The following is a 13,955-nucleotide window of genomic DNA, read 5'->3' on the forward strand; positions in this document are numbered from 1 at the left end:
ATCATTGCCACAACATTTAAGTTACGCGATCATTGGCGCCACACCGAAACCGGGCCGACCTGCTGGCTGCTCCAACCTGTACAGACTACTATCTCTTACCAATGTGGAGTCAAGGTACTTGTAAAAACCCTGGTGAATCACTTGATAGCTGTAATTAGTTGTAATTTGTTCACTTGCCAAACACGTCAGCATGACATAACATTCGATGTGTGATCGAAGCACTGGCACCAGAGGGGCGACGGCACCTATTGCTAGCAGTCAATGACCTGAACTGTAATTTCCTAATTGCTCTCCTACAATGACTGAGCTGGGCTCCAACTGCCCATCATATACACAGCCTCTATATTTGGAACCCTGGGCACGCGTATGTATAAGTAAGACAGTATTGGAACCATTTCCCAAACAACGAGGCACACAACACTGATGCCCACTGTCACTGCTTCTATTAGCAGTCATGTTGCAACCTCTGGCAGAAATTCCCAAGACAGGAGAGGGCATAATGGGATTTAAGTAGGCTTCAGGGGTAGAGGGCAGAGCCACACTGTATACTGATGACCTCCTTGTGTTTCTTAGCCAACCAGAACGGTCAGGACTGTGAACAATGCAAGCAGTGAATTCCTTCAGGCTTGTACCAGGTGAGGTGTGAACTGGGTCACATCCAGATTATACACTGTAGAAGGGAAAGAAAGGGTTGGAAACTGGGCCACCTGCCCATAGTTTAAAGTAGTGACATTTGGGATACAACATCTTGGGATATTCCTCTCCGATACAGAATCACAGATGTGGGCAGCCAATCTAATCCCACAGCTGGAAACAGTAAGAAGGGCCCTTTTAAACTGGGCACCACTGCCAATATCCATGGTGGTCTGTGTGGGGCTGGTTAAAATGGTTGCACTTTCAAGGGTGTTATACAGAGTGCACAATAGCGCATACTATATACCGTCACTGTACCTTAAGTGCCTGGCCTCCATAGTCAGGTCATTCCTATGCAATAAACAGACTTCTAGAGTGACCATGGCTACCGGCTGCACATAAACATGATGGTGTTTTCAGCATGGCAGACTTTCTGACCTACTACCCTACATCCCACCGAGGAGTCATTAATGACTGAATTTTCGGCACAGAGACAGTCTCTGCCTGTAGCAGTGAAATGATGGCAATAGATGGACACAAACTGCTACATATCCTCCATGGGGTTGGATACTGACATGCACTCCATCTGCTGCTAAACTGTGCTAAGTGTGTTTGTGGACTCTCTTTGTATGATGGGTTGGACAAAAAATAACTCTGCTTTAAATGGATGCCATCTGAAGGTTATGGCTTTAACTAGGTGTCAGAGGACGTAACCATGCACAATTACATGAGGCATTTGCAACACCACAAGAGGAGTATGGTCTCCTCGAAACCTTGAACACAGGCTGAAAAGATATTCGCAAAGGTCACCTCACAGTTTTGTCAGTGTTTGGCCACCTCCTGGAAAAAGAGAGAGATCTCAGGGGTAGAAGATGGAGAGGTTTAATCAGCATTTATTTAATGTGGAAGCACACCAGCTAGCCTTAGCAGGAAACAAGAATGCCTTGCGAAAAGGTGTATTTGCCCCACGGGTTTCTACAGAAGAAGTTGCATGAATGGTCTGCTGCACAATGTTGTTCCTGCTCATGCAGCCACCGTGCTTCCAAAGGGGGATTAATAAAGCAGCAAGCAGCAAGTTAAGGTGAAACCTCGCATTTTTGTGTTGCACGGGGAGGCCTCTAACAGGAAAAGGGCTATTTGTTAGAAAGCATGCCTGCTCTTTGTGTAAAGAACTTAGCCTACTAGCTCCTGGACGGAAGTTCACAAAACCAAAATATTGGCTTATTATTGTTTAATGTGACCCTCTATGCAGGGTCACCCCCCAAACCTTTCCCCTTCAACCCTCCTGTTTTCCTAATCTGTTTTTGTTGGCATTAGGACTCCATGCACTCTACCACAGTTAACCAGTGCTAAAGTGCTTGTGCTTTCTCCAGTAAACATGATAAAACTGGCTTACACCCAATTGGCACATTTAATTTACTTATACGTCCCTAGTGGAGTGGCACTATATGTACTCAGGGCCTGTATATTAAGTGGCCTGCATCACGTATTGTGCCACCCACTAAGTAGCCCTTTTAAACATGTCTCAGGCCTGCCATTGCAGCCAGTGTGCAGTTTTAAACTGCCAATTTAACCTGGACCTCCCTTTTTGTGAAGCCTACCTCTCCCATAGGATAACATTGGGTTACCTTATTACATTTAATAAGTGATAACATTTGTTCGAGAACAGGTAGAAATGTCATGTTTGGTCTCTTAAGAATTCTAATTTAAAATCCTTTTAATTGGTAAAGTTAGAAATTAAGTCACAGTTCTGTAAATGCCACTGTTTTGAAAATTGGCAGTTTCTTGTCCTAACCATTTGATGACCTTAGCCTGTGTGCTGGATCACATGACTATGATTAGCGTGGCAGTTGTCCTTTTTAGTATTCCTCCCCGACAGTAAGATAAAGGGGTACTAGATGTTGGCAGGATAGGCCATCCTGCCAGGATGGAAGGGACGGAGCTGTTCCCTGACCCACTAGCATTTCAAAGGACATGCCTCGGCCCACTCGCAAAGAACTTCACACCAGTTTTTCGTCAGCCCAAGTCCCTGGAGCCAGGGCAGGGAGGAAAGAAATTCCAGAACCATCGGGGGGAAAACTCAAGAAGTTTCTTTCACTTCAAGGCTGGCACCAGATAAAAAATAAGACCCTCAGACCCACTTGTCAGTTCACTCTTGGACCCGTGAAGGACATTCAGAAGTCCTGCCCTGTACTCCTGGCTTGATTTGTTCTTCAGAAAATTGTCCCCCTGTTCCCAGAGGATTGCCATGCTATTTGAAGCCTGCCTTGAACCCTCAGAGGACTGCCCTGCTGCTTGGACCCAGGACTACAAAAGTGTATCCGAGGGCTAGTTGGCTGGCCTGTTTTGAGCTACAGAGACACAAAAAGCTACATCAACTGGAACTCCTTACCCTCCTAGTGGTGCCTACCCAGCCCTGGGACCTTGGAAGTGGGCCTAAAGGTGTTCAAATAGCCAAAACACAAACCTTGGAGCTCAGAAAATATTTAGCCAAAATTTGCTCTGAGAACCAATTGGAACCCGGGACATACCTGCTTGCCAATCCACCAAAGGTGGGCATAACCTTGTGATGGCTTTTACCACGCTCTTCTCCGGAGCAGCAAATCTTGTTCCGCTGCTCCTCGCAGAAGGAGTATCCGGCACAGTAGAGCCCTCAGCGGTAACAGTCTTCAGATTTTTGACTTCCAGAGAAGTGACTGTGCTTGAAATTAAAAATCTTCACCACGACTTCATCCAGGGGCTCCTCGACAACAACACCTTCTCCTCGGGCACCGCTGGCTGCATAACCTCGCTGAACTTTACCTTCTCAGGCATTTTCCTTCAAAATGTCTTCTAAGTCCGAAGGCAAGCTGAAACCAGACCCAATCTACTTCATGTATACGTACTGCGCTCCATAGCGATCATCCATACCTTTCACCTTTGCCCTGGTCTCGTGGTTGGTACTTTGATCTTTTAGGTGTTAGTTTTTACTAAAAACTTTACAAATTCATGAATACAGTTCTACTGATTGGTTTCTTGACATTTTGGTATCAAATACTTTCTTAAATGCAAATTTTTTTCAAAGTTGGTGTGAGACTTTTCTTGTGTTGTGTTTGCACTTTCTTACTGTTTAAGTGCTGCATAAATACTTTACACATTACCTCAAAGTTAAGCCTGACTGCTTTTGTGGCAAGCTACCAAAGGTTTAAGCACAGGTTATTTTGTTGTGCTTCACCCTGACGGGGATTGTGGTTGATGCTTGAGAAGGGTTCACACCCTCCTCGACCAAAAAGCCAACTTCTAACATTTATGTTGTTTGGTAAGCATTCCCAAAGGAAAATTATATTTTGCTAGAAGTGTTTGACAATATTCCAGCTCATCCTATTGGTGCTGGCCTCCTTGCTCCAGGAGGATGCCCACAAAACCTTTTTTATGCTGAAAAGGGAAGATTCAAACAGGGAACCTTCTACTTACTAAGGAGTGCTTGAAAGAGTTCTTGTTTTTATATGGGGTTGGGTGGACCCTCATAACAAGACGGGGACTAATTGTCACAAACCGGAAATATGGACATTATCAAATGTTCGGGAGCCCTCAAACAGGAACAATTCACTGGTACCTCTGCTTAAAAGTGTGCCTGCTCTTTATTTAAGGCGCCTGACATTTTCCTCGATGAGTGGGGCCATAAATGTCAAAACAGAGACCTTTTCATGGTACATGGTGAACAATCTAATATGGCAGTTGCTACTTTTTAGGAATGCTTGAGAGTGGGCCTGCCCTTTGTATACAGTGCTTGGCACCCTTACTCCAGGAGGGAGGCTTCCACTATATGTATTCAGCCTTCGTTTCTCTCATTTAAAAATGTCTAAAGAATTTACATTTTTGGTTCACTGTTACTAGGCCAGAATGTTCATGTTACTAGCAGCTACAAGAAGGAAGGTCTTCTCAGGTTATCATGTATTCTATGTTGGTACATTGTGTTTTCAAAAATGTCCACACTATAGAATCTATACTGTTTCTTTACAACTTTGTATGATTTTTCCAATCAGTTCCAATGTTTCTCACTTTACTATTAATCTTTCAGTTTTCTATATTAGAAGTGCAAACTGCAACTCCATTGTATTGTGCCACAAAATACAAATATACTACACTATTCATCGCTCACAAACTATAAAGTCTTAATAATATTATACAACAATAATTAAAAGCTGGACCTATCGCCCTTACGGACGAGCAGGGCACTGTGTTTGGCCTTCTGGACACAAATTTGAGTTAGCATTCTTTCATATCACCATGCCCCAAGTGGTAGTTGCCCAAGATCAAAAAGGCACCACCCAGAACCCAAGTGAGTGATCAGATCTACATAGTCGTATGACATATCACTCTCCCTCTGACATCACAACACATTCTACTTTACTTGTTGACTGTTTCAGTACTTCGGGGGAGAGGGAGCACTGGACCGATTACCCACCCACTGGCAATGGACCAATCAGGATCACCGATGGTTGAGGGATGCATCTGAGTTGAAAATTCTGGTAGTTTTAAAAATTATGCAACTAAAGAAGACAATTGGGCTTCACAATGAGGAGGGCCCAAATAAGTAGGTCAAATTCTAATTGTTTACTTAAACTAATATTCACATATTTTAGGTGTTAATACCAATTACCTTTCACATCAAAGTTTTCCAATACATTCAAAGCTATCAGGGCGGTGAGTCCTTGTCCGCTTGGAGGCAATTCCCAAACTTTCACACCCTACAGTATTGAGACAAAAGAATCGACGTTATTAGCATCCTATTTTCTGTCCATGCTTAGGAGCAATCAATCACAGCAGAGTAAAACAATGCAATGTAACCTAATAATGCTTTGTTGGCATTACCTATGAGCTTGCAAGCAGAGGCAATGCAGTAAGGGTTTAAAGACAAATAATTACGAAAACTGTCTAGTTTTTGCTGAGACACTAAGACTACTAAGTGTAAGGTACTTTTAAATAAGCAATCCCAATTTGATTAATTTAAATGAGAACATTTTAAATTAGATTACATTGTGTCCAGTTTATTTATTTGTTAATCAAGAGTACACAGATGCAACCGGTTATCCACACCTTGAACTATCAAACTAACTAACTGGTGTCACACTAATCTACTGTGTTCGCAGAGACCAAGGCCTGTCATTGATAAAGGGATGTGCAGAACTTATCCTATGACCTGGAGTGGTGCACCAAACATGCCCTCATGCTATATAGTGGACTACCGACCTTGTCCTGGGTGTAACACATAAAGTGGCCATGGCAGTGTACCATGTTTAATGATCTGTAACATGACCAGATCGTTTTCTCTGTCTTAGTGACAGCATGGTCAACTGACCCATTTCATGTAAAGTTCCACTGTTAAGTAAGATCCAGAATCTCGCGGTGACATTACACGTGCATGTGTATGTATGTATGTATAGTGAGTGTATGATGCATGTGTTGCAGCAGGACACTGTGTGTATATGAGTATTTAGCCAGTGGGATCTAGTGGGAACCATTTTTGTTACCCCTGGTTTAGCATAGCTTAAAATGAAGAATAAGTTCAGCTTTTCCAGACGTTGGAAATGTATTGCCTGTATTCCTGTGGTTAGAGCGTGGGATCTAGACGCTGCAGTAAGGAGGATGGAGACAGGGCTGCCTTTAGAAATTCCATGAAGATTTTGTTAACAAGGGGCTGCTGATTTCAGAAGTGCTGCCATTTGTCTGATGGTAGTGGTGAGGGGAGGAACTTATGTTCTGTTATTCAAGGTGATGCAGTATCTAGGGCAGGCTGCCTTTTTATCGGTCTCTGTTTGCTGCTTCATGAAGGCTTGTGACAGCCAGGAGCAGAGGACTCACAGTTCTTTGTGCCCATGTTTTGTGTACTCTTTGCTTGAAGGCAGATCCACTGCTATCTGCCAGGGGAAGCATAACTTTACAGAAAGGCTGTGTCTGGAGAGCAGTTGGAAGCTTATATTTAAAAATTGGTTCTGATGCTTCAGACAGTGGATCCACATTCCTGTTCTGAAAACTCTATATAAAAGTATTATCCAAGCCAGTCAACTTTGTTCTAGTTCCAAGTTCTTCATGACCACAGAAATGAGTGCTTCACAGAGAACTCATAGGACTGCTGTTTGCCCAGGTCTGGTGTCTGCCTGGCAGCCAGTCTCCCAGAGTTGAGGGAACATCACCTGAGGTCTGCACTTTCTGCTGTTGGAGCTGAGGGTCTGCCTAGTGCCGAGAAGCCTGCCTGCCTGTTCTGAAATAGAAGGAGTGTGCCTGTCCCTGAAGGAGGAGCAACTATCCAGGAGGAGAAATCCGGTGGTTTCCCAGCATGAGGAGCATCCAGCGAAAGCAGATAACACTAGAGAGTAAAACCAGCAGTGTCCTGTGTAATGATTGGGTCTCCTGCTTGGGTGGTTGGTATCATGATTGGGGCTCCATCATCCCTGCTGAGAACTGCCCCCAAAAGACTTTTCAAACATAACTACAGTTGTGTCCACTGGCAGCCACTGTGAGCCATGATTGGGTGCTGCCATCATCGACTGAGTCACTGCTTAAGAGGAGCCTGGTCAGCCTGGGATGGCAGCAATTTGCTGATGATTCATCATCATAAATGAATTAGCCCGAGAGGTCCGCAACTGCCTTAGATGTTGTGCCGCTACATCAGGATCTATCATGCTGAAATTGTCTGGCAAATCCTGTTCCGAAGGCAGGCTGCTGCCCAAGCTGAAGACATGGGCATCTCCAGAACACCCCACCTCACCCCAAAAACAATATACGCAGAACCATCATGCAGGAAATGTACGCCTTATCCTGCAGACAAACAGCGCAACTACAGCAGGTGCTGAGTAATCAAGTGTGAGGGCTTCAGACTTTCTAACCATATCAATAAATAGGGTAAGAACTACTGAACTGAGTTATGCATTTTAACCTGTGGCAGTCAAAGTGCTGTAAACTGCATGTGTGCCTAATTCATCCTTCTGTCCACATTGTAATACGATTTATAGCTATTGGGGTCACCCGGTTCTGGAAAAAGTACTGGCTGGAAGAGATGTGGTGTAGCGCTTACTGGCGATTGTAAGCACGGGTCCCACCTTGTATTCACTAATCCAACTGAACTGTGTGATATTTAGTTCTGAGTGATAAAAGTACTTTTTTTTACGTTATGTTATGTTATGTTATCGTGTCTTATAAAGCGTGACGGCTGCCCCAGCGAAGGGGTGTCCCGGCACTATTGCAGGAAAGACTGACAAAGCAAAAGAAGCAGGCAAGGACTAAGATGCAGGGAAAAGATAAGTCTTAATGGCCTTCCTGAATGCTAAATAATTATCAAGGCCACGGATCTGCCCAGGGAGTGAGTTCCAGAGAGTGGCGGCTCTGTAACTAAAAGAGCGGACACCGTCCCTAACTCTACGTGTCCGGGGAACCACCACCAGGTGCTGACCCTGTGAACGGAGAAGCCGTGTAGGGGCGTATGGCAGCAGGAGATCGGCCAGGATGGGAGGAGTGGCCAGTTTCTAACTCTTGAAAGAGATACATAAGGTTTTGAATTCAATGCGTCTGGCCACAGGTTACCAGTGAAGACGGTGGATGGCGTTTGACAGAGAGCAAGATTTGCGCAGACCAAAGAGTGTTCTTGCTGCTGCATTCTGTGCCCTTTGCAACCTCGAGACCTCCGCTTTATTGGACCCTAGATAGAGGGAACAGGCATAATCAAGTCTCGACATAACCGTCACCTGAAAGACAAGCACTGGGCTGGACAATTAATTATTATAGCTATTGGTTGACTGTTGGGTTCTGAGCTCTTGCCACCCACACTACCTTCCTGAATAGACTGTGTCTGCTCGCACTCATTAAACTCAGAGTCAACTGAAGAAAGAGTAGTGCCTGGTCTAGTTTGCAGAGCCATAGTAGGACAGGGCAGAGAAGACCAGTGGCAACCAACCTCAGTCCACCAGTGTCTGCCCTGAGGCCACTCGAACAGAGTCTGACATTCCTCTTGTGCATGGGGAGGTTGAACTCAGCATTTCAGGCATACCGGTGCACGAACAAGGTGCATCTGAGCGAAAAGCCTGCATGGGGAGGACACACTGAACATGAGAAGCTAAACCCACACATGGGGAAGCTGAATTATACATTTCATAATTGGGTTAGTAGAAGACATATTGGGCATTTGAGGCTACAGCTGAAAATAGAAAGTTTTCACTGACCATTTTAAGGTATACTTGTTGCATTGCATCTGAGCCTGGGAGCCAGCATAGGGCCTGAAGAGGATGCATTGGTCAATTTAAGTCAAACCAGTTTTTTTTTACAAGGCATCCACTGGCATTTAAGGCTACCATTTTATTCTGTGGGGTGCTATTCTGGGAATCTAAGGCTAAAGCAGGGTATGAGGAGACTGCACAGAGCGGTTGATGCCATATTTGTGGACTGGTGATCTGAGTGTTAACTGTCACATGGGGAGGCTGCACTGGGATCTTGAGGCTATATCAGTCGCTTGAGGAGTCAGAATTGAACATTTGAAGTTTGAAAGGTTGGCTTGGAAATAGCAGGCCATAATGTACAGGGCATGCTTCTCCAACGAGTAGCCCAGGAGCTGCAAGTAGCTGTCCAGCTACCTGTAAGTAGATCTCCTGTGTGTACGCCAGCCTACTATATTAGAGGTGTTTTCTAAGTTGCATTAATATATGTATACCAACATTGAGAATGTGTATTCAGGATGAAAATATGTGTATGTGTAAAATGCTCAATTTTCAAAGTATATTTAAAGTTGATATTTGAGTGTTAAATAATGTGGCGTTGGGCAGACTTATTACAAATATTTTAACACTGGTGCCAGGGGCATTGCAGCTGTCACTGCTATGTAATACCCATGAAGAGCCATTCAAAGTTGACAAAGCCTTTTTTGTATTATTTCTGGCAATCCTGCCAATGCACTGTGTTGGTCACTGCTAGTAATCTTGCATGGGGTTGTCACTAATGTAATCTTCTCTGGTGTTGTCACTATTACAACACTAATAATAGTAATAGCACATGATGATTCTCATCTAACTTAAGTACCTCTTGTTATAGAAAGCATTGGAGAACCTATATAGAGGTCTGAAGAGGGAATTTTAGACTGTAGCTGGTAGTATTGACGCTGTACAAGGCATAGGAGAGGATGGATGGGCCTAAGAGTTAATGTACTGTGACTTTGGGGCTAAATCTGCACAAGGAAAGACGGCATGGACCGCGTAAGGATATTATTGTGTATGTGACCGTATCTGTATGCAAAAAGTCTGCAGTAGGCATTAGAAGCTAAATATTACATAGGGCATTGGAGACTAAACCAATGCCTGGGGAAGGTTGCACTGGGCATTTGAGACTGTACATTTAATTAATTAATTTAAGGTCTTGTATCGCTCTGCTCTCCCGCTGGGTGTTAGAGCGCTTCACAATATTCCAATTCTATCTGAGGAGCCAGGTCTATAGGTAAAAGTATAGCTGAACATAACTAATGAAACAGTTTTGAGCAAGAAGTAAGGGCTGGAAGAATTATGTGCACAGTACTTAGAAGGTAGAGTGTGAGATAAGCGGTTGGAGACATTCAAGCTATTGAAAATTAAACTTTTCAATGTTTTTAAGGAGAAAAGTGTTCAGTATTGTACAGCACATGCACAGGGAATTTAAGGCCAATATTTAGCATGGAAAGACTACAGTGGGCTTTTGCTGCTATGCTTGTGCATGCAAAGGCTGCTATCTCTATTGGAGCATTAGGAGACTATCTGAGGCGGTGCCTGCACTGTAAGAGACTGCACTACACCTACGCGTACGAGACTGTACGTCTGTAGTGCTGAATGTGCCAGAGCATCTGATATTTGTGCTGGGTCCTTTGGAGTTTCGCATAGATATTTTGTGCTGTATCGGCATATGTGATGGCTGATCATTGTATGCTACTCTTGTATGTGACTGAGACTGGCAAATGATGCTACACCTGGGGGGGTGATTGTTGCCCTGGGGCATATCCTGGTAGAAACCTTGTAAAAATATGGGTGGAAACAACAACACACATTTATATGCCTTACTAAGTCCTTTATTATGGTATTCATCATGCACTTACTTTGTGTTTTTTACCTCAATGATATCACTTCCTGTGATATCATCACAGTGCAATGTAGGTAACATCATATCCTGTGATTTAATTTGTATTCAAGGCCATGTGGTGTCATTTTCTGTGATTTCATTGGCGGATCAAAGGGCACCTCTCCTAGCCCTGGAAATCTGGTGAATTGATATCAATGTGCAGGGGTGGTTGGGGAGGAACATGTTCTCTGTGGGGGCACTAAACATAGGTAGGAGAGGCTTTGGAGGTCTGAATGTTGAGGTAACGATGATATGGCTGAGATAGATCTGTGGTTTAATACAGCTACGACACAGTGTTGTAGATAACCTTCAAGGCCCAGGTTTCTATCCTATAAAAAGTAAAAAGCAGGACAGAACATTTTAGAAAAAAGTGTTACCACATGGTGCAGAAAACTTTGAAAAAAATAAATGAAGGCACAATGGTTAATTTAAGTACAGATCCCTCAAAAATGGTTTTAAAATCATAGATTTTGCAAGCAATGCAAACATCTGCATATGCAATTTCATGCTGCCTATTATTTTTCTCAACACATATGAAGCATCTTCCTTCACTCGTACTTTAAAGGTCTTTTAGTTCCATTAAGGTTTCCTTCGTGTACATTACATGTTATGACTGATAATTTAGTTGTTTGGGGCAAAGTAGAAAATGTAAAGTCCCACAAACCTCACAATTTCAGGCCATACACAGCAGGTTGAGAAATCTTACAGGCTCATAGAGCAGTGCTTCTACCCATAGATTACAAATAAGGAGGACAACATCACAGGTACACACATCAGGTTTCAGACAGCAGTAGTGAACAAGCATTTGCAATGCAATAGGTCTCGCATTTATGAGAGTTTGAGCGATTGACATTGCAAATATTTTATTTTTGTTTTAGTTTTTAAAACATAAATAAAAGGCATTGTCATTTACAATGCCAACAGCTTAAACTTGCATAAATGCGAGACCTATTGCATTGCAAATGCTTGTTCCAAAAGGAAAGCAAACATTTTGGATTGCAGGCACAAGTGAAGCTGGGGAATGCACGACCCCCTTCCCAGGGCTCTAGGCCCCCCCTGGGGGTCGCACCCTACTTATCGAAGATCTCTGGTGTGGGGGAAAGTGGGTCCCTTGAATTGTAAAGATTTGTCCACTCTACCTGCTTTCGGGTAGTTGAGATAATCTTTGAACCCTGGTCTTTTTTTCATGAGAGTTTTCTGTTGATGAACTCAAGATATACAAATTTCCTCCGTCTATTACTTGGTTTCTGCATCAATGTATTTTAGCAGGACATTCAAGCATGATATCTTCCATAAAGGTGAGAAGTAACACACAGTTCATGGCTTATAGGGCACTGCAGTCAGATTTAAGTGGTGTCTTAACAAAGCTGAGGGATAGATGGGCCCAGGTTCTAGCCCGAAAGTTGTCTGACTGGAAACAGGCTACCAAGTTGGACTATCCGACTAGTGTAAAAAAAATCTGAGATTCAAATTGCAGAAAATTAACTTCCTGCACTGGTCATACCTTATTATGTTGCAAGTCTATGTCCAAATGTCCTTGTCGAGTGTCCTAAATGTTTAGGAGCGAACAAAGGCTTCTTTTTTTTTATTTGGACAGTCATAGCAAACTATTTCAGGGAAGGTGTTTGCAATATACGAACCGACTGCAGAGGTTGGGCTTATTGAGTCCCCAGAGCTTCATACTAGGTTTGTTTGATTGCACTTAGAAAAGAAAGGTGGGAAACTGATTATTTGACCTGACTTTATTGGCTAAATGAGATACTGCCACTACTTGGCAATCTGTTCGGCAGCCAGAGTGGAGTAAGGGGTCCAAAACGTATGATACTGGGCAGAAGTGGAGGTCAAGACACTACTTTTGAGAAATTGAAAGGGCAGCAGGGGCAATAGAGAATACACCAGGGATGGTAAGTGATTGTGTTATTCTTTAAAGAGGCAATTGATGCTAGTGATAGCACAGTGAATTAATTACACCAGTTTATTAGTAAACTTAAAGTACACTGTAGACACCATGGGAGACTGCTAATATTGAACTATTTCAGGTGCTCCCCCAGCACCCCTTCTCCCATATACCCAAACATAATCTATCTGAATTTGAGTCTCCGATGGAAAATCACTAGGGACATGCATTGACCATAAGTAACAGGTAACTACTATACTGAGAATGTATATTACGGACACTTGGCAGCACCACCTGTCACGTTTAGTTTGTTTAGTTTCTGGAGTTAAATTAGTAAGTTGAATGCAGACACATTTGTCTTGTCTGCACATGCATCCACACAAGAAGTTTTGTTTGACTTTGGAACATATAGATGTTCATTTGGCACAACCTCTTATCTAATATCTGAATATTCAGTCTTCACGTGTATTCACACCAGAAGCTTTGTTTGACTATGCAACATATAGATGTTCATTTGGTACAACTTGTTATTTAATATCTGAACATCCAACCTAACATTTTTTTTCTTAAATATCTGTTTATTAGCAGTAAGTTGAAATAAACATTGTAAGGCATAGATATTGGAATGTACAATGTGATAAAGAGCGTAAGGGTGCAACAAGATATAGTATTCTGTCTTTTTATTTCTCCCCCACATATAACCCCAGTCTGCAGCCTCCCTCCGAAGGCAGTTCATCACAAGAAACACTGGAGCCTGATGAGAGCAACTGCTTAGAGGCAGAGAAATCCTGTAGTGATGACAATGTTTCCAAAGTTAGTTGCCGCTGGCCTGTTCGGGCCATGGAAGCACTCTCTCGCCTCCAGCAGGAGCCTCCAGGGGCTCACTTGACCCCAACTGCCCTCACAGCGGCCCCCGGGGATGGGAGCCACCACTTAATAATTAGGGGACGGAGAAAACAGGGCCAGTCCACTATCGCCCACGTGTCCCGGCAGGCCGCTGGCCGTCTTGCCACAAGTCCGGGCCGACCCACTACAGTCACCACCTGTATCTGAGAGTATCAGCAGTCTCTAAAACCGGCCAAGTGATCACGGCGCATGTGGGCAAACTCCCTTCAGAGCAGGAGGGGCCAAGGGCGGTCTAGGTCACCGGTGGTAGTGTCTGCCTCTCAACCGAAATCAAACTAATGCCTCGGATGGGTCCCACCGCCGCTTGATTAGTCAGGGTGCAGCGAGCGGAACAGAGCTCCTCTAAGCTGTGGGTTCCATGTTTTGCGGCTCAGCCACACCCCCATATCCAATCTAACATAATGTTTTC

At 43.7% G+C, this 13,955-nt stretch overlaps 1 protein-coding gene across 2 annotated transcripts in view; it reads right to left on the bottom strand.

The window, feature by feature from the left end:
- Window positions 1-13,955, bottom strand: part of LOC146785802 (uncharacterized) — a 444,312-nt gene that overhangs the window by 130,686 nt on the left and 299,671 nt on the right. For both annotated transcript variants that reach the window (XM_085635080.1, XM_085635079.1), the window contains exon 7: window positions 5,276-5,363. In XM_085635080.1, coding sequence (XP_085491206.1) covers window positions 5,276-5,363 — 88 coding nt within the window. The remainder of the gene's footprint in view (window positions 1-5,275; window positions 5,364-13,955) is intronic.

Source organism: Triturus cristatus, chromosome 11 (genome assembly GCF_964204655.1).
Source record: "Triturus cristatus chromosome 11, aTriCri1.1, whole genome shotgun sequence".
In the NCBI taxonomy this organism is placed as follows: domain Eukaryota; kingdom Metazoa; phylum Chordata; class Amphibia; order Caudata; family Salamandridae; genus Triturus; species Triturus cristatus.